Below are 21,451 nucleotides of genomic sequence, written 5' to 3' on the forward strand. Positions count from 1 at the left end.
AATGATTGCTACCCCTTCTAGCCACTTGCTCTAATTGTGTGAATCCTTGTGTTTTCTTGTGTGTTTCTTATAAACAAATTGTTGATTTCTGCTATCTCATCCATTCTGCTATACTCTTCCATTTTATGGGTAAGTTCATTGCCTTCATGTTCTGTTATTATTGTTAACTATTTTCCTCCATCCTATTTTCTAATGCTTTTTCCTTTCTTTGCTTCCTGCTTCCCTTTACAAAAAAGAAGAGGATAGTGAGTCAGGAGTGTGGACAGTACTAGTGATCTATACCTGCTGCAAACTATTTCTGCTCTTTTCCCTTTCCCCAGACATAGGACACAAATTATTACTTTTTTTGCCTTTAAACTTCTTCACAATTTGCCCTGTGATTCATTTTGTTTTGTTTATGATTAATCCCTTACTTCTGTTCTCTGCCTGCATCTCTCATTTCTCTGTAAATCAAATTATTTGTGTGTTCTCTCCTCCTTGACTGCCTCATATAAAAGCTAAGTTTAAGTGATATCCATTCTTCTCACGCCTCTGTCTTCTCTTTTTTATTTTTTCTTTAACATTATCAAAATGTAGCTAAATGACTACAGGCTCCTTTGTTATATTTAACTCTCTGTGATCCTTGATAACACTGGGGTTCTAAAGTGACACTTGTTTCTTCTCCCCATTTAAGAATGTGAATACTTCATCCTTATGTAGTTCCTTCCACTTGGATCAAACATATTTACTTTTTTTTTGTTTCTCTCAATTCCTGTGTTAGTAGTATTTCAGTGTTTCTACTTAGCTCTCACCATTCGTCAGGATTGCTTAGAAGTCAGTCCTATGTTTCGTTAAAGGGCCACTTCTGGGGAAAATATTCAATTTTGCTGGGTAAGTTATTCTTGATTGTAAGATTATATTTTCTGCCTTTTGGAATATCATATTCCAAGTTCTCCCCTTCTTTATAGTTGCCAATCCTTGTGTGATCCTGATTATGGTTCCTTGGAACTTGTACTCTTTCTTTCTGGATGTTTTCTGTATTTTTTCTTTGACTTGGAAGTCTTTGACTTTCCTGGGAATTTTTTTGGAGGTTCCTTTCAGGAGGTAATTAGTATATTATTTTCATCTTTACTTTGTGGTTAGGTTGGCATAGGTCTAGAAAGTTTTCATTTATGATTTTCTGAAATAAAATGTCCAGAATTTTTTTTTTATTATTATGGTTTTATGGGCATCCATTGATTTTCCAGGTCAGTTGTTTGTGTTATCAGATATCTTACATTTTCTTCTTTTTTTTCAGTCTTTTGATTTTATTCTACTATTTCTTGCTCTCTAATGGAGTCATTCATTTCTGTTAGGTCTGTTCCAATATACGTGGAGCCTATCATTTGGGTAAGGTTTACTAATTCTGTTCCAGTCTATTTGCTTCCAATTCTTTACTCAAGAGCTTCATTTTTTATTTTTTATTTCAGTGCTTTTATTTTTATCTCTTGCTTCATTTCCCCACCCAGTAGGTATTCATGTAGTCCTGTTGGAAAAATCAAAATTTTTTTTTTAGTTTCTTCTTATAGTTATTCCAGAATTACTTTTTGTGAGATCTCTAGAATTTAAACATTTGATAACTGGTTGGTGTTGTTTTTGGGTTACTCATCACTTCAGCTTTAGTTCTTGAATTGGGGCTTTTGTGCTAGGGTGTGTTCTCTCCCCCATTGCTTTTGGGTAGTGTGTCAGCCTTGTTTGATCTTGCCCCTAGTTCCCTAGGTTTCTATGAAGACCTTCTGTGGGGGTTAAGCCTCTGTGGATCTTTGAAGTTCAGAGTGCTCTATCTTGATGGCCCTATGTGGCATGTCAAGACAAGGTAATAGAGACTTTGGACCACAGGTATATCTAAGTCATGTTCTCACTGGTTACTTCCTTGCCCTCTATTAATGTTCCCAAGAGCCCTCACTGTGGGTTAACAACCACCCTAGTCTTTTCTTAGGGAAGAGCCCTATAGTCTACATGTGTCTCTGTGTTGGGATGCTCATATCCCATTGGAAGCAGGGTTCAGTGTGAAAACCAAGAAGAAAAATGATCTGAATAGAGAGGAATCATGACCTGTGACAGGAAGGTCAGCAAGCCCGTTATTAGGAGCCTACTTGGAGGGTGGAAGAATGTTCTACAGAGGAGAAAAAAAAAGATGAAAAACCATTGCATACTTGGAATTAAGAAACAAATTTGAGGCTCTTCCTGAAGATGAAGATGATGGACAGCCTGAAGAGGGAGTGGCTGCTTGTTTTCCAAGTAAAGACAAAATAGATCCAAATGTGCTTTGAAATGAGAGATCATCCAAGAAGAGCCAGAAAAAGAGGAAGCTACAAGACATGAATAGTAGTAGTTTGTGGCTTCCTGCTGAAGGTAATGAAGAAGCTGTTTATCAGCCTAACAATGACAATAGAAATTTGTAATTTTCCTGTTCATGCTTGTAAGACCTGACAATCTCCTTAAGATTCATGAAAACAGAGAACTATTACCCACTCTTGCTGATTGAGATGGTTTCAGATGGTATTGTCAAAAGGAACACTAGAAAGCATTGCCAAAGGTTTTAAATCCTTGAGAATGAAGACCTTAGGGGCACTTGGGTGCTTTTATCCCCATTGCTAAATAGAGACCAAGGATTCTGATTTAGAAAGTGAACAACTGGTTAAGATGGTGTCTAAGAATGGAATTTGAATTTTTGAACCAGGGTTTAAAATATAGGAGTGACATCCTCTTGAACAAGTTTAGAATACACATAACAAAGAATGTAAGAATATGTTTGCCAGTGTCTTTCAAGTCTCATGCAGAAGGCTTAAACTGAAAGAAGAAGAGAAATAAGGACACCTAAAATTCAGAGGTAACATAATCCAAGAAAGGAGCCAGTAATAAAACCTGAGACCTCCACTATTAACAAACAAATGCACTAAATATGATTGACAAGCAAGATGAACTAGAGATTCTATAAAAGGAAGCAACTCTGATTTTAAAGATATGACTAAGGCTTTATAAGATGAAACGTGTGACTAGAATGTAGCTTTGGAAAGGTACAAGACAGGAAAGGGAACTGTGATAGGCTAGGCTTGACTTAGAAGGGGCTGATGGTTTAGGTTTGAAATTTGAATGAAATGAGACACTTTCAGAAAATTTAATAGTGAACACAGGGAAGTTTAGGAGGCAGAGTCAAGATAGTGTTTGAAACAAGTAAGTGAGCTTTCTCCCTAGCTCTCCTCAAGATCCTTCAAGCCGATCTAGAAAATGCATGTGAGTACTGATCAGAAAATCCAAGAAAAAATTCCAGTGAGTCATTTTTCCAGCTCATGTTGTCATAAGGAGATACACAGAGACATCTCTGGACAGTAAAGGCAGGGTCTAACCAGGAGTGGCTATACAGAGCATTCATTCCAACCCAGGGAGAGGCTGTACACCAAGACAAGAGATTCCAGATCTAGCTTAGAGGGGTCTAAATTTGTATAGGGTGCAAAAACCAGTGCTGACTGGGAGCCCTGTCACTCACTATTCAGTTCTGGGTCATAGATACAGAGTAGACTTCACTTAGGGTGGAGTCCCAGATAAGGAGTAGTTTTGGGTCCTGTCCTATATACCAAGCAAGGAGGAAGTTCAGAAACAAATAGCAGCTGTATGACTTGGTCCCCTGCAGCAGAGTGAGGATTCTTAGGTCTGTCATCTAGCCCAGTTTGAAGTTGGCAGAAGAATAACTAGGGTAGGAATCCTGACCTAGACCAAAGAGAAACCAACATTTCTGTCCCTCTGAACCAGCAGAGTTTTCTGGCTAACTGATAGTAGCCAAGTCTAGCAGCAATTTACTAAAACTCAAACTGAGGCAAACTCATAGCCTTGATGCTCAGACTGAAATACAGGTCAGAAACTTGCAGAGATCAGATGGCGGAGTAGGGGGCAGAGTGATCAGACTTTGCCCTGTATCAGACTACCTTGGCAATACTGAAAGCTTGCAGATCTCCAGCCTGTGCTGTCCCTGAGATCTTCGAATAACAACACTCAATATCCCCCAAAAGAAGCAACAAAACCAGCATAAAGTCTGAAGTCAGAAAATAAGCTGAAAGAATGGGCAAACAGAAATCTCACCATAAAAAGCTATTTAGCAACAGAGATGCTCAGGACATGAATTCATAAGAAGAGAATAACTCCAAAATATTTATAAGCAAAGCTTCAAAGGAAAACACAGCTTAGGCACAAATTCAACTAGAATTCCTAGAAGAAATGAAGCAAGCATTTAGAAAAAAATTTTTTTAATCAATGAAATGAGAGTGTTAGAGGACAAAATTGGAAAAGAAATGAGAGCTATAGAAGAAAGAATTGGAAAGGGCAGGGAGGAAATAAGCATCTACATCAGACCTCCTATGTTCCAGGAACTGTGCTAAGCGTCTTACAGATATTATCTCATTTGATCATTTTAACAATCCTGTGAGATAGGTGCTGTTATTATCCTTATTTTATAGTTGAGGAAACTGAGGCAATCAGAGGTTAAATGATTTGCCCAGGGTCCCATAGCAAGTTAGTGTCTAAGGTCTTCCTGACTCCAGGCCCAGCACCCAATTCATTGTGCCACCTGGCTGCCTCAGCTAGTAATTAACAGCTTGGCAGAAGATGTACAAAACTTTGCCCAAATAAACTCCATGAAAATTAGAATGAAGCCAATGACTTCACGAGACAACAAGAAAAACTAAAACAAAGAAAGAAGACTTTAAAAAAGAAGGAAATATAAGATATAGCAAAAACCACCAATCTGGATAACAAGTTGAGAAGAAAAAATTTAAGAATCATTAGACTACCTGAATGTTATGACCGAAAAAAGAGCTCAGACATTATATTTCAAGAAATCTTGAAGGAAAATTCCCCTAGCTTTCTTAGAACCAGAGAGTGAGGTGGAAATACAAAGAATTTGCTGACTCTTGAAAGAAACTCCAAAATGAAAAATTCCAGGAACATTATAGCTAAAATCCAGACCACTTTGGGAACACTTGAAAGCTTCCAGGTCAAAAATACTGCAAAGCAATCAGAAAGAAAGAATTCAGGTATTGAGGAGCCGCAGTCAGAGTCACAACCATGAATAGAAAGGAACAGAGAAGCTGGAGTATAATATTCTAGAAGGTAAGGGGTATAGATTATCCTCAAGAATAATTTATTCAGCAATATGGAGCCTATAATCCTATAGGCAGAAAATAAACATTTAATGAATTAGGTGACTTCAGAGCATTCCTGATGAAAAGATGTGAGTTGCATAGAAACTTTAAAGTGCTAACACAGGAATTAAGAGAAGCAGTAAAAAGAGAAACATGGGTGGACAATCATAAGGGACTAAGTAGTGATAAACCATTTACATTTTAATATAAGGAAATGATACATGTGTCTGAACTCTGTCATCATTGTGGGTGGGAGGAGGAGTCTCATTAGTCAGAAGACTTGAGAGTGCTTCCATTTTGTTCTGATAATATGAAGAGAAGAATGGAAAGTGGGGGGGAGAGGAATATGTGGAGAGGAAGGAGGAGAAGTAGGTGGGAAACATTATCTTTCATCGTTGGAGTACACAAGTAGATTCTCATTTGATTTTCGTTCTCATCTCACAAACAAGTGGAGAAGTACATTTCATTTCATTCACCCAAGTTTCAAATCTAGTATCATCCTCACCTCTGCCTCACTTAAATCTAATTCATGCGCAAGTAAAGACATCACCTTTGTGATGTCATTGATCACCTTTGAGAACCACCCATGAATGGCAACAATAACGTTTTTGACTCTTCAGTCTCATCCCCTGCCCCTACCCTACCCCTGTCCAATCAATGGTCAAGTCTTTTTGTTTCTGCCTTCATAGCATTTCTCATATATAACCCCTTCTTTGACACTCCAATCACTATCACCTTATGCATAGACTATTTCAGTAGCCTGCTAGGTGGTTTCCCTTGTCTTTTATTCCAATCTACATTCCACTCAACCATCAAACTGACTTTTCTAAGAAGCAGATTTGACTGTATCATTCCTATTTTCATTAAACTCCAGAGACTCCTTATTATCTCCAGGATTAAATCTAAACTCCTGTCCTTTTCAAACTCTTCAAAACTGGCTGCTTCCTACCTTTCCAGTTTTTTTAATCTTATTCCCTTCCATGTTCTCTGCCAACCAGCAGAGAGGCCTCCTCATACTTGTAGAAAATACTGTCTCCCAACTCTGGCCATTTTCACTGGCTATCTCCCATATCTGGAACACTCTTCATCTCTGCCTTCTAGCTTCCCTGGCATCCTTCAGGTTTCAGTTAAAGTTGCACCTTCTTCAAGAAGCCTGTTACAGTCCTCTTTAATCTTAGTACATTCCCTCCAAGACTGCCCTCAATTTATCCTGCACTTATCTTGTCTGATTATAGTTGTTTGTATATTATCTCCCCCATTAGGTTGTGAGATTCTTGAGAGCAGGGAATTTTTTTTTGACCTTTCTTTGTATCCCCAGTGCTTTTCACAGTGCCTGGCTCATAGTAGGTGATTAATAAATGTTATTTGACTGACTGACCCAGCAGAGAAACAGAGAGGAAAGGGTCAAAGGGAAAAGGGGGAATAAAAGGGAGGGTAGATTGATAGATTAATCCTAAGTAAAACAAACTCTTAAGGATATACAAAAATGTTTATATTTCTCTTTATTTTGGCAAAGAATTGGAAACTGAGGCGGTGCCCATCAAATGAGGAATGATTGAACAAGTTAAGATATATAAATGTGATGGAATACTGTTGTCATGTAAAAAATGATAAAGGGAATGGTTTCAGAAGAACCTGGAAAGAATTGGATGAACTGAGGAAAAGTGAAGTGAGCAGAACCAAGATGACAATATTCTAAAGACAAATAGCTTTGATTTTTAAAAAATTCAGTTTTATTTTTATTTTTAGGTTTGCATTCTTTTCCTTCCCATCTCAACCCTTTCCCCTATTGAGAAAGAAGGAAAAAGAAGACCTTGTTAAAAACATGTTTAATTGAGCAAAATAAATTTCTGCTTTGGTCATGTCCAAAAAAAAAAAAAAAAGTATCTCATTCACTCTGAGTCCATTAGCTCTCTATTAGGCAGCATGTTTTGTCATGAGTCCTCTGGAATTGCGGGTGGTTATTATGTTGTTATATGCTGTAAGTTGTCCTCCTGGTTCAGTTCACCTCATTCAGCATCAGTTCATACAAATCTTCTCAGGTATCTCAAATTGCCCCTTTCATCATTTCTAACAGTAAAACTAGTATTGCATTGCAATCATGTACTATAACTTGTTCAGCCGTTCCGAAGTTGTCCAACACTCCCTCAGTTTCCACTTCTTTGCCACCATAAAAAGTGCTGCTATAAGTAATTTTGTACATGCTTGTCCTTCTTCTTTGCTCTCTTTATGGGCATAGACCTAGTAGAGGTACCACTGTGTCAAAGGATATGCAGAGTTTAATAACTTTTGGGGCATAATTTCACATTGCTTTGCAGAATGGCTAGACCAGTTCACAGTTCCACCAACAGTGCATTAATGTGCTTGTTTTCCCACAACTCCTCTAGCATTTGCCAATTTCCTCTTTTTCTGGTCAGCTTTGCCAATCTGATGTGTGTGAGGTAGAACTTCACAGTTGTTTTAATGAAATTCATAAAGGATAAATGTAATGCCTAGTATTTAGGCTAAAAAACTAACACCCAAGAGGTGTGGCTAGTTATCAGTTAGCCTGAAAAAGATCTGAGGGCTTTAGTGAACTGTAAACTTAATATGCATCAACAATGTGATAGAGGAAAGAGAGCTAATATAATCATAACTTGAATTAAGAGAAACACAGATAGATTTTTGGAATAAGGAGGGAAGTCTTGCCTTGGAAAGACCCCATCTGGAATATTGACTTTGGTTCTGGGTGCCACATTTTAGGAAGGATATTGATAAACTGAGGAGTACTCAGAAGAAGGCAACCAGGGTGGTAAAGGATCTTATGTTCATGAAGTCTGGAAATCACTTTAAGGAACTTGGAGAAGAGAAGACTGTTTCTCTTTTGAAGTGTTTGAAGGGCTGCATTTAGAAGGGGGATTAGACTTGTTCTGCCTGATTCCAGAAAGCAAGAGGAGGCTTTGGTCTTAACATAGGACAGTGATTCCTCCCCTTTCGAGCTGCTCCTCTTTGGAGACGGTTGCTCTGGAGGGAGTGGGTCCCTTTTCTTGGGAGGCATTTGAGCAGAGACTCTGCAGCAGGGGTTCTTTTTTGAGTGTAGATTAGATTAGGTGCTGATGAGTCTCTTTCAGCCTTGAGACTCTATGATTGTAGGCTTTATACTATGGTGATATCACTGAATAAAATTCACTTGGACTGGGAAATTGCAGATTGACTCAGAAGAATTTTACCTGATGTGTCATTTGTTTTACTGTTTTTCTTCTCTTCACTTCTGGTATGTAGGAGACTGAACGACCCTTCAGTTGTCACCCCATTTTCCAGAGATGACAGGGGTTACACGCCACTGCACGTAGCTGCTGTTTGTGGTAGGTAGCCTTGTGCCTTCTTCTTGGTAAGGTTAAGTGAATTCATTGATGGGGGAGGGAAGAGGTTGTCTATTTTCCAGCCCAGTGCTATTCATCTGAAAGCAGCCAAATCCTCTTTTAAAAATGCTGAATGCTTTGTCAGCTTACTCTTAGTTGCTTCAGCCTTGATGGCCCTGTCCAGCCTGAAGAGCAGGTTGAAAGCCTTCCTGTAAAGCCCACTTTCCAGTGCCATAATTAATGTTGTGCAAGCAGCAGCTCCATGCCTCCCCTTCCTTTCCCCCTTATTCTCCATTTTCTCTGCAAATTGAGTCAGATATATCTAGCTATTCTCATAGACTGAACAAGCAAACAACTACTCTTCTGCCCTTTATTGCCCTTGACTACTACTTGCTAAAGGCTATATACTTTTTATATTAACTCAAAGAAACTTATATTGCTTACATTTACATTACTTTATAAAACTTATTAACTCAAGGAAGTTTGAAGGAGGGGTTGCAATTTTGTCATCTTGAATAACTTAGAAGCTCTGACTCCTTTAAATATCAAAGCACTTACTCTATGTAAACTGAACCAAGTGTATGATAAAGAGGAAATAAAGTTGGGGTAGTTCCTATTTCAGTTTGGAAAATCTTTGCCTCCCTTTAACTTTCTTCCTCTCAGGAATGTAGCTTTTATCTGTTTTGAAGCACTTGTTGTATTCTCTCTAGGGCAAGCATCACTCATTGATCTGCTGGTTTCCAAAGGGGCTGTAGTGAATGCAACCGATTACCATGGGTCAACACCTCTTCATTTGGCTTGTCAGAAGGGTTATCAGAGTGTTACAGTAAGCAGTCTATTGTTTCACTAATGACTGGGTATGATTTAAACACAGAAAGAAAAAAGATACAGGCAAGAAGTCCATATTTGATTTTGCTGTTATGTCAGTGAGTTTTCCTTTTTTTTTTTTTTTTTTTTTTTTTTTGCTTTTTGGTTGGGCAATTGGGGTTAAATGACTTGCCCAAGGTCACACAGCTAGTGAGTGGTTTTTCCATAAGCTTCATTTCATTCATGATTGAGGTTTTACTTGCTGTCCTGCTGTATCACCTTCCTTATACTAATAAGGACAAGGAAAAGGCAGAGCTGTTACAGTGGCATGTACATAGTTCTGGGATTAGTGGTATAAATAGCTTGTCTTGGGTTTGGGATAATATGGAATTTATAAAACCAAGAGAATCCTTGACCTTTCATAATTTAAATAATTTAGGTTTGTATGTGTCATTTTGATTCATGATGGTACTTAAAAAATTACAATAATATGCCATTTGTACTTATACATTAATTTTCAGGTGCTTATTGTTGACTCTTTCCTTTTTAAGCTTCTGTTGTTACACTATAAGGCAAATGCAGATACTCAAGACAATAATGGCAACACAGCTCTCCATTTAGCCTGTACATATGGTCATGAAGATGTGAGTAGTTATTTTCTAATTAAGTAGACACCCTGATAGTATTATAATTAACAGTTATTTTGTTTTAAAAAGTGAAAATTTTTAACGTTGATTTTGTTTATCTGTCATTACTGCCTGCCTGTATTATTGCATTAGCTTCCTAAAATGTCTTTTTTTTTTTTTTTGCGACATAGTTGGGGTTAAGTGACTTGCCCAGAGTCACACAGCTAGTGAGTGTTATGTGCCTGAGGTTGGATTTGAACTCAGGTCTTCCTGACTCCAGGGCCGGTACTCTATTTGCTTTGCCACCTACCTGCCCCTTAAAATGTCTTTTCACCTTGACTCTCTTCACCCTGCTAGTTCATCTTTTATGCCAAAGACAGAATAGTCATCCTTCTATATAGATTGCCTCATGAATTCAACTTCTTAGTCTGGCATTCAAGGCCTCCTACAATCTGATACCACCTTGCCTTTCTAGTCTTGTCTCTTATTCCTCCTCTCTGTGCACTCTATACTCCTGCTATACTAAATTGTTCTTTTTCCCCAAAGCACAGCCAGAGTTGTCCCACTTGCATGTTCATGGTATTTCCTATGCTTGGAATACCCTTTCTTCCCCTTCCTTTTTTAAGGCACAGCTCAAATACTTTCTCCATGAAACCTTCTCTATTCTACCCCGTCTTTTCAGAAATAACTTCCCTCTCAGACTTCTCTAAACATTTCGCTTTGCTAATGTATTTTTTCATGTCATACTGAATATTATAGTCTGTTCATGTCTAATCCTCCTCATAGACTGTAAGTTCAATGAGAGCAGAACAGTGGCTTATATCTTCTAATCTTGTATCTTCTAATAGCCTTCTTTCCTAGATTATGGTACTTTGTGATTTGCAGGCACGAAACTATTTCCTAAAAGAAATCCAGCCTGCTCTCCTCCTCTTCTTCTTATTCTTCTGCCCCAGTATCGCTGCCCTTTGACAGTACCAGTACAGGATACATGTATTTATGTACTAACTTAATGACTCCACTGAGTTACTGCTACTCAGATGTCCATTTTGCATGTCACACCCTGATCAATAAGTGTTTTTCATCCTTTTTTCCTTTTACATTTTTTTTTCAATTTTTTGTTTTTCTTTTCAGTTTTAAAATCTCCTCCTCCCTCCACCCTTCCCCTACTTTTTGAAAAGGCAAGAAATGTGATATCCATTGTACATGTGAAATCATGCAAAATATTCCTACATTAGTCACAATGTGAAAAAAAACAAACAAGAAAATAAATATGCTTCAGTCTGTGCTCAAGAGTCCATCAGTTCTCTCTCTGAAGCCATATAGCATTTTTCATCATGAGTCGTTTTTAATTGGCATAGATCACTGTATTGATCATAGTAGCTAAGTCTTTCACAGTTAATTATCATTACAATATTGCTGTTACTATGTATAGTGTTCTCCTAGCTCTGCTCACTTTGTATCAGTTCATGTAAGTCTTCTCAAGTCTTTCTGAAACCACCTCCTTTGTAATTTCTTTCAGCATAATAGAATTCCATCACAATCCTATACCACAACTTGTTCAGCCATTCCCTCAGTTTCCAAATCTTTGCCACTACAAAAAGAACTACTATAAATATTTTTATACATATGAGTCCTTTTCCTTTTTCTTTGATCTCTTTAGCATGCAGATTGTTGGGTCAAAAGGTATACATCATTTTATAGCCCTTTGGGCACAGTTCCAAATTGTTCTCCAGAATGGTTGGACCACTTCACAGCAACACTGACAATGTTTTAATGTACCTATTTTTCCATATCCACTCCAGCATTCCTTATTATATTAGCCAATCTGATGGGTGTGAAGTGGTACCTCATAGTTATTTTAATTTGCATTTCTCTAATTATTAGTGATTTAGAGCATTTTTTCATATGACTGTTGATTGCTTTGATTTCTTCTTCTGAAAACTGCATCCTTTGGACATTTGTCAATTGAAGAATGGCTCTTATTTTTTATAAATTTGGCTCAGCTTTCTATATATTTGAGAAATGTCAATCTCCCCCCGGTTTCCTGCTTTCCTTCTAATTTTGGCTGCACTTGGTTTTGTTTGTGCAAAACCTTTTTAATTTAATGTAATTAAAATTATCCGGTGTGCTTCTCGTAATCTTCTCTGACTCTTGTTTGGTCATGAGCTCTTCCCTTATTCATAGATCTAATAGGTAATTTTTTCCAGTTCTCCTAATTTGATTATGATATTCTCTTTATGTCTAAATCGTGCACCTATTTTGAGCTTATCTTGGTATATGGTGTGAGATGTTGGTCTAGTTTTCTGCCAGGCTGCTTTCCAGTTTTCCTAGCAGTTTTTGTCAGATATTGAATTCTTGCCCCAGTAGCTGGGATCTTTGAGTTTATCAAACACTAGGTTACTGTGGTCATTTACTTCTTTATATATTGTGTACCTAATCTATTCCATTGATCAACCACTCTGTTTCTTATCTCATTCTCCTCTCCACCCCACCCCCAGTCCCATTGGTTAAACACATCTTAGAAATCTTAGAAATACAGATTTCTCCTAGGAAGCTTTGCCTTGTTTTAGGACTCAGTGGGATTAGTGGTATAAATATATTTTCCTGGGTTCAGGTTTGGATAACTTGGACTGCTTTGTCCCCAGAACACAAGGACTCTCCCACCTATGATACCAAAGGCAATTTTGACTCTAGGTGGCTTAAAGGACTTAGATTTTTCCCTGTCATCTTAATTTATATGCCCAGTTATTTTCAAGTGCTTAGATGTTGACTCTTTCCCTTTTAAGATGGCATTTCTGCTCTGAAAGGCAAGTGTGATGCATAAAGCATAAACCTTCCATATTATGTGCATGAAAAAGAAAATCTTACTTTGATAACCCAAAGTACTTTTAAATTTAACCCTGTATTTATTACTCTGTTATCTGATCACTGTATAGAGTTAAAACCTGTTTGTTGGCCTTACTAAGTAATGGAAGAATATAGAGAGTAGAAATTAAACTTAACATTTTTGCTTGATGCATAGCAAATGAAGTTATGGTTTCCCAATTTCTTTGCAGTGTGTGAAGGCTTTAGTCTACTATGATGTGCATTCTTGCAGACTAGATATTGGTAATGAAAAAGGAGACACACCTCTTCATATAGCTGCCCGCTGGGGCTATCAGGGCATCATAGAAGTATTGCTGCAAAATGGAGCCAGCACTGAGCACCAGAACCGAATGAAAGAAACACCACTGAAGTGTGCATTAAACTCCAAGGTAGCATTTTTTAACTTCTGCATTTGAGTCTTTATAATTTATTTCCACAGATTTATCTTTTGTATTCTTTCACAAATAATGCAGACATATTTGAGGAGAGAATTTGGCTCACAACTGCTTAGTTGCATTTGGATATTAATTATTAATGCATTTCACTTATTTGTATTTTCAATTTTCAAAGTACCTTTCTTAGTGGAGCATCAAGGGTTTTAAATAACCAGGTAAATTCTTTCTGCCCAAGGCATAGATGGAAATAAGAAAAAAGGAAAAAACACAGCTCGGAAGAGTCTTTACAAGGTAGAGTAGAAAGTAAGGGTGTGTGTAGCAAGTGCTCAGAGATTGATATCCTTTTTACTTAATTATCAATTCTTTATAGAGACTTTCTAGTTACCCTGTCATTTCTATAATCTGCTCTGAAATGGTCATACCATTGTTTAGATTTTTAGCATAAGTAGCTTTCACTCAAGTTTCTGTACATTTGTTGTTTGAATGTAACCTACTTTCTACTTCTAGCTATTAAATTAGCTTCATTTAAAATGTGGTTCTTTTATTCCAGTGAGCCTTTTCACTAATGTGAAAAGTACTACTATTATATTAACTTTATTCCTTGAATCACTCTCCAATCCTGAAACTTTTGGAAAACTAAATTCGTATCTTCTGACTCAGGTGCAGGAGTATTTCTAGCTATTGTTTTTTCCTTTTGTATTCTCTTCATATATTTGGTGTTTTGGGGAAGACCAAGATGGAGTGGTCCAGAAAGCTTCTCTGTGGTTTCTTCCATTTGCATTTCTGGAAATTGAGGTTTTTTTGTAATTTTCTAAGTTATGCTTGTCCATTTTACAGGTTTTTAGTCTTCCCCAAATTCCCCATTTAGGATTTTAGTTTGTAGACAGTAGTTCAGGGGTGGGGAACCTACGGTCTCTAGGCCACATGTGGCCCTCTAGGTCTTCAAGTGAGGTCCTTTGACTAAATCCAAACTTCACAGAACAAATCCCCTTAATAAAAAAATTTGTTCTTTAAAACTTGGACTCACATTTTATGCTGCAATCAGATTGGAGTTACATGATCCTGTTAATATTTCGGATGACTTTTTTGTTTCTTATTTCCCCTTCAGTATTTAAATTTTTTTTTTTTAAACTAGATTGTTTCTGTCATGGAAGCCAGTCACCTTGCTTTTGAAAGAGGGAAGAGATCTTTTGAGGTAATTATCTATATTGCCTTTTGCTAGTTTAATCTTTAACAAAAACATCACTTTTCTAGTGTTTAATGATAGGGGGCACTAAATCCTGTTGTCTTTTCTTTATTATAGTCCCCTGTTCGTTCTCCTTTATGTTTGGTGGACTCTATCAGTCAAGCTTCCTCAACCTCAAGCTTATCTTCAGCTTGTGTAGACCTCAGACAAGAAGAAATAAAAAATAATTATAAAGAGGTGAGGTTTTTTTTAGAAGGGTTGGTATTTGGCTGTTTAGGGCAGGACTCTGCAATTAGAGGCTTTCTTGTCTAGCAGAAGTAATATATTAAATGGAGTATGGTCCTGACGTTGCTGACAACCTGTATCTCAGAATAACATAGGAAGTGTACCTGTTTCTTTGGTATCATACATAATGTAAGCTCTGAGATGAGACCTGCAGTGTGGCATGTAGAGGTAAAAACATTTGTTTATAGTTAACTCTGTTATTTACTATGGGGATAATCTTCGTTGAACATTTAAATAAAGATTTCTTTTAGCTTATCCCCTAATTTAACACATAGCCTGTCACATAATAGGTTCTTATTAAGTGCTTGTCAGTTGGTTGCTAATTCTGAGCCATTTCTCACCTTTCTTCAACCTGGAGTATTAGGTTAAGCTAACATGATTAAGAATATAGATCTACTCCCAAAAGAAATCATATTGTACATTCTAAAGCCTATTACAAATGCCTTTTGGCATTTGGCTAACCTCCCTTACCATCAGTAATGAAGAGTTGGTCCTGAACCTTTCAGTAAGCATTTATGTTTTACAAGGTGATTAAGTTATCATTGTCTGCTTAAAAACTTTCAACAAATAAGAGCTTATATGTAATGAAGCTTGAGGTTAATGAAGGTCACTGTGTTTTCAGAATCATTTAATTTTAACATTACAAAAGCCATTTGAATACCTTGTCTGATTCCACACCCCCTTTTTTTAAAGGTAGAAAAACTTTTGAGAGCTGTTGCTGATGGAGATCTAGAAATGGTAAGTTTTTAGAATTACCTTAAAAAAAGAAGATTGCGTGGGAGTCTTTATGGAGTCAGAGGACTTTATTTCAGGTCTCACCTCTGACTCTTACTACTTGTGTGATCTTGGGCAAATAATTTAACCTCTCTGTTCTCAAGTTTTCTAATCTGCAAAATGAAGGAGTTGGACTCATTGACCTCTAGTGTCTCTTCTAGCTACTACATCCAGTGGCCTTCTGCAACATTTGATCTTATTGGCCACCTCCCTTCTAGGTTTCTTCTTTTTTGATGTCCGTGACACTATTCCTTTTTGGTTTTCCTACATGTCTGACTGCTCTTAGTTTCCTTTTGTTAATAATCAACTTGCTGCTCCCCAAATTCAGTGCTCTTTCCTTTCTACCATGCTGATTCCTTCTTGTCGCTCAACCCCATGCAGCCACTTTTCTGTCTTCTTTTTTTTTCTTTTTTTTGCAGAGAGGGGGGTGGTAAGATCTGAAATTCTACCTTCAAAACATCCTTCCCCTTTTCTTTAGTTATAGTGCCACCTCTGTGGTTCAGTCCTTTGCTGTTTCCCTTGGATTACTATAACAACCTTCAACCTCTAGACTTCTCTCCAACTTATCTTTCTCATAAGGGAGATTCGTGATCTCATCAATGAACATATTCCCTTCATTGGTACAGGTTGTAACACATCCATACCTTCTTATCCTATGTTATCTTGGAGGCCTTCCTTTAGGTTTTTTTTTTTTCACATTTTGTCATTCCCTTTAAGTACCTAGGCCGTCTATTTATTATTCCTTTTTCTTGACACTGACCCACTTAATTTTTGAGTAATATTTCCTTAATGATTTATTTTATCCTATTAATTGTGCATAGACCTTGATTGGGAGATTGCTGTAGTCCACTTGAGCCTACCATGTGTCTGTCTCCCTTGATTTAAAGGTTAACTACAGTTCTAATCTCTTCAAATTTTTGTGGTATTCTAAGATTTGCAAACATACAGCATTAGCAGGAAAACATTTGTATTAAAAAATTGAATCTTTTTGCTGGGGGAGGTGGAGTGGAAGGGCAGCTTGGGATCATTAATGGTGCAGTTTCCCACATGCAGTTTTCTTTCTGCTCAATTCTGGACCCAACTCACTGTCCTTCTGTAGTTTTAGCAACATTTAATAGGTACTGATACAGTCGTTTATTTGACTGACTATTCAGCTGTATGTCATAGTTAAGACAGTAGACATTTTTTATTCATTTAGTTTTTCCCATATGAATTGTTAAGTCTGCTCTCTTAAGTAATTACACATCTTACTGAAGACCCTGTAATGTTCTGGGGCTTTAATGGAGGCAAAACATGACATCTTCATACCTGAACATCTCTTTGGAGGACTTGTCCCAAGAGACATAATGCCATGGTGGATAGAGTACAGTATTGAGAGTCATGGAAAAGTGGTTCAAATGCAGTATCCAACTAGCTGTATGAACGTAATTAAATCAGTTAACTTCTGAGCCTTGGTTTTGCCATCTGTAACATAGGGATAATAACAGCACGTCTCACATTGTTGTTTTGAGGATAAAATAAGATAATGTATGAAAAGTACTGTGAAAACTTTTGATCAATATACAGATGTGAGCATCTGTTATTATCATTATTATTATTTATTATCTACAGAGAGTCATAGACTCGTAACTCTAGACCTACATGCAATAGTCCTTGGAGCTTATTGAGTTCAACTTTCCCATTTTACAGATGAGGGAACTGAGACTCAGCGAAGTTATATGACTTGGCCAGGGTCATACAGGTGGTAAATGGCAGAGCAAGATGATCCTCCAGAACAATGGTGAACACATTTTTGGCAAGAATGCATTTCCTTGTTTTCTTGTTTCCCTTGTTCCTCCCATATTAACGATTAGAATCACTGAACAAGATTGTCTTCATAGTTTTATTTATCAAAAAATCTTTATTATCTTAACATATTCTTAACATATAGGAGAGATTAGAGGAAGACCTTTTAGACTTTGTCCTATAAAGGCAAATACTTTTTTAAAATCAATCAATAAACATTTCAAAATTGTGTGTTCATTTTATATTTCAGTCAGTTGTTTGACTGTAAAGAAGTGGTCTGTTATTGGGAATTGTATACAAAAGCCTGCCTGTTCCCTTTTCATGTTTTCATCAAAGATACTCTCTGTAAGTGTGTAGATCATTCTTACAAAGATTTGTTTAAGGATGAGAAAGTAGACGTACGTGTGGATAATTATTTATGGTCTCTCCATTGCCTTTTGGAATTATTAATATCATTTGTTATTTTGGTGTCTTCTTCTCCCTGAAATATCTTGTGAAATGATCCCTTGGTGATGAGGCCAAAAAGAGCCAAGGAGAAACTGTCTTAGCTAACGACATTTGTTTTTCTTGCAAAGCAAAAAGATGGCAGCTTTGGACAAAACCATATTAGCATGCAGATTCATTTATAAAACCCCACAGAGGAGGATTATGAAAGATTATGAGTGGTATTGCCTCCTAAAACTGCAAAAAGTAGGTAGAAGCACAAAGTCCGCAGAAGCTCGATGCTCACCTGAACTACATCATCTGAAGATGACTCGGAGATGAAATTGGCAACAAATAAGCATAAAATGGAACAAACTTGCAAGTAGTTCTGTAACAGTTTTTCTTTCTTTTTTTTTTTCTTGGCAGAAGGTGGGATTTTATTTTTTATTTTATTTTTTTTCTAATACAGAATAGAGAAAAGAAAAACATATCATAAACTTAAATATTGAAACTTAAATACAAAGTAAGAAAAGAAAAAAAAGCATGCCGTGTGCACAGCAGAACATAGAGGATTCAAAATATATAGCAAGAAATTTTAATTTCAAGAAAGGCTATATGACGAATAATATACTTTGTGTTGTGAGTTATCCATCTTTTCTTTGCTTCCTTGTAAGTTTATTTTGTTCTGTGCTGTGTACTTTTTACTTTGTTCTTTTTTCCCCTCTTTCTCCCCTTCCCCCAAGGTTTTAATTAAGTATGGAAATATTTATATAGAGATATATACATACACATATGCATATGTACACATACATACATATGTACATATATAGACATATACTTTACCTAACAAATTCTACACCTGATCCTTGTTTTTATGATTGTGTGTATCTCTTATTTCCTTTCCTTCCTGACTCCTCTAGTTTCTTTCTACCTGCCACCTTGCCCTCGGCCTATCACCCCCCACTCCGCCCCCCCAGGATCCCTCTTCTATCCTCCCATTCCCATAAATCTAAACACTCTTCTATACTCCCTTTTAACCTATTCCCTCACCCTACCGTCTAAAGATCCCTCTGTTATCCTCTCCTCCCTTCCTATTCCTTTACCATTTTATTTCTTCTGAATTTAGAAGACTTTTACTTTTCTAGATATATATGTATGTATTGTTCCCTCTTGTACCCATTCCTGATGAAAGTGGGTTACCAGAACTACCTGCCCTCCGCCCTCATCTAATTCCTCTGTCAGTTCTTCCTCTGGCACCTCATTTGTATAAGATAATTACTCTTTTTAACAGTTCCTGGATAGTTTTACTTTTTAAAGTCACATCATATTCAGGTCTACCCCAGTCTTTCTTACAAGCTATCCAATTGCTAATGACAATCTTAGTCATACATTTTACATTTTACATACATAAAAAATAAACAGTCTGTCCTTATTGAATCCCTTGTAATCAGTCTTTGGTATGTACCTTATGTTTCTCTTGGCTCTTGTATGACAAATCTTCTATTAAGTTCCATTTTTTTTTTTAAACAAAGTCCTGGAAGTCTGACAGTTGATCAAATATCCATTTTTTTTCCTTTCAGAATTATGCTTAACTTTGCAGGGTATGATGTTTTTGGCCAGAACCCCAGTTCTTTTGCTCTTTGATATGTTGTGTTCCAAGATCTGTGGTTCTTTAGTGTCTCTGTTGCTAGGTTTCGTGTGATTCTAATTGTGGCACCATCATATTTAAATTGTTTTTTTCTTGTTGCTCTTAATATTTTATCTTTGAGCTGAGGGGGGGTTTGGAATTTGACTATAATATTCCTATGAGTTTTCTTCATAGGATCTCTTTCAAGTGGTGATTAATGGATTTTTTATTTCTATTCCCGCCCCCCCCTTGTTCTAATGCTTCAGGAGAGTTTTCTTTAATTATTTCTTGTATTACTGTGTCAGGATTCTTTTTTTGATCATAGCTTTCAAATAGTCTGATTATTCTTTTATTTTCTCTTCTTGATCTGTTCTCCAGATCAGTTGCTTTTCTTTTAAGATGTTTCACATTCTCATCTATTTTTTCATTCTTTATATTTTGTTTTATTATTTCTTGATCTCTTATAACTTCACTGGCTTCTCCTTGCCCAATTCTAATTTTCATGGTGTTATTTTCTTCCTTAAGATTCTGGATCTCCTTTTCTAAGTGGTTGACTTTCTTTTCATATTCTTGTTTTTCTTGGATTGTTCTTAATTTTTTTTTAAAGTTTTTCCTCAGTCTTTCTCATTTGATTTTTTAAAGTCCTTTTTAAGTTCTTCTATAAATTCTTTTTGTGCAGGTGACCATTTAACTTTACTCTTTAGAGTAGAAGAGAATTTCTTTGCTTTAATATCCACCTCTTAAGATGAGCTCTGGCCTTCTCTATTCCCATACTAACTTTCTATGGTTGGATTCTTTCTCCTTTGTTTGGGTGTTTTTTTTCTTTTTTGTAGTAATAGCTTCTAGTCCATAATCACGTCTAGTCCTGGGGTATGGGGGAGGGTGCCTCTGGCCTCAGATCTTCAGTTCTCCCCTCTAGCCTGGAACCAAAGCTGAACCTCCAGCCCCCTGTAGGTGCCCACAGCCAGGGGCATGCTGCCCTGCTGCTCTCCACTCTCTGCAGCACAGCTGGGTCTGGTGTTCCTTGTCAGCAGAGGTTCCCTTGATTTTCCCTGACTCAGATGCCCAGCTCCCTTCACTGTACTGGGGGTAAAAGTTCCTGTGGCTGGGGCCCAGGCAGCCTCCCAACCCAGCTAACCCCAGGGCTTTTGGCTTGTTGTTTAAGCAGACCCTAGCTTGGAGCTGTTTACTCTTCACAGAGACCAACCTAGTCCTGGGATTTTCCTTCAGATCTTCTTGGATTGTCCCAGGAGGACCCCTGTTGTGCCCCTATTCTTATTTAACACCCCCCCCCACCTTTGTTCACCCTGAGGTGCTATTTTATCTCTTTTGTGGAGGAAAATCTTGAGAGCTTAGAATTTTCTGACCTATTCCACCATCTTCCCAAAATCCTCCCAAACAGTTTTTCTTATCAGTGACTGCTGAACCACTGCTTTTGGACATTAACACTTCAGTGTTATATAAAAAAGTAGAAATAGCTCTTTTGAAGATGAGCTCAGGAAGACCATCAGTGGTGATATAACTGTAACACAGCTGCCAAATAATGTTCCCAGGGCATAAGTCTGACAATGTCTCTGACTTTTTCAAAAAGCTTCATGATTCTATATTGCCTCTAAAATTAAAAAAAGAACACCATAACCTAATATTCAGAGCTCTCCATAATTTGCTTCCAAACTACATTTCAAGCCTTCTTTCATATTCTTATTTCCTGTTATGCTACATCTTTCTTCGTTTGTCCTCTGGATTTAATAGTCTCATCTGAGTCTCTAGAGAGGTTCCTAACTAGCCCCGCCCCCTTCCTCCCTGCCTGGAATGTATGTATTTCTTTCTTAATATATTTCTCATTGAAATAATTTTCATTTTCAAGGCCTGGCTCATGTTCCTCATTACCTTTTCTGTTTTCTCCAGTTGAAAGTGTTCTCTTCCCCTCTCAAGTTTTCCTCGAGTATTTTGTATCTCTTCCAGACCCAATAGAATTGTAGTAAACTAATGTAGTGCTTTAAGATTTGCAAGATGTTTTATATGCATTCTTATACCATCATCATAATACCATCTGACACTTATATATCCTTAGTCAGTGCCAGGCACTGTGCTAAGCGCTTGACAATTATTCTCTCATTTAATCCTCACAACAGCCTTGGGAAGCTGGTGCTATTTCATCACATTCCTTCCATCATACTC

General features: G+C 37.2%; 1 protein-coding gene across 1 annotated transcript in view; it reads left to right on the top strand.

Moving 5' to 3' along the window:
- Positions 1 to 21,451, top strand: part of LOC114047301 (ankyrin repeat domain-containing protein 27-like) — a 92,973-nt gene that overhangs the window by 53,324 nt on the left and 18,198 nt on the right. Inside the window, 7 exon segments of the mRNA XM_027868070.1 lie at positions 8,418 to 8,500; positions 9,208 to 9,323; positions 9,856 to 9,948; positions 12,987 to 13,184; positions 14,326 to 14,385; positions 14,494 to 14,613; positions 15,355 to 15,399. Coding sequence (XP_027723871.1) covers positions 8,418 to 8,500; positions 9,208 to 9,323; positions 9,856 to 9,948; positions 12,987 to 13,184; positions 14,326 to 14,385; positions 14,494 to 14,613; positions 15,355 to 15,399 — 715 coding nt within the window.

This window comes from Vombatus ursinus, unplaced genomic scaffold, assembly GCF_900497805.2.
Source record: "Vombatus ursinus unplaced genomic scaffold, bare-nosed wombat genome assembly UNPS02014786.1, whole genome shotgun sequence".
NCBI lineage: Eukaryota > Metazoa > Chordata > Mammalia > Diprotodontia > Vombatidae > Vombatus > Vombatus ursinus.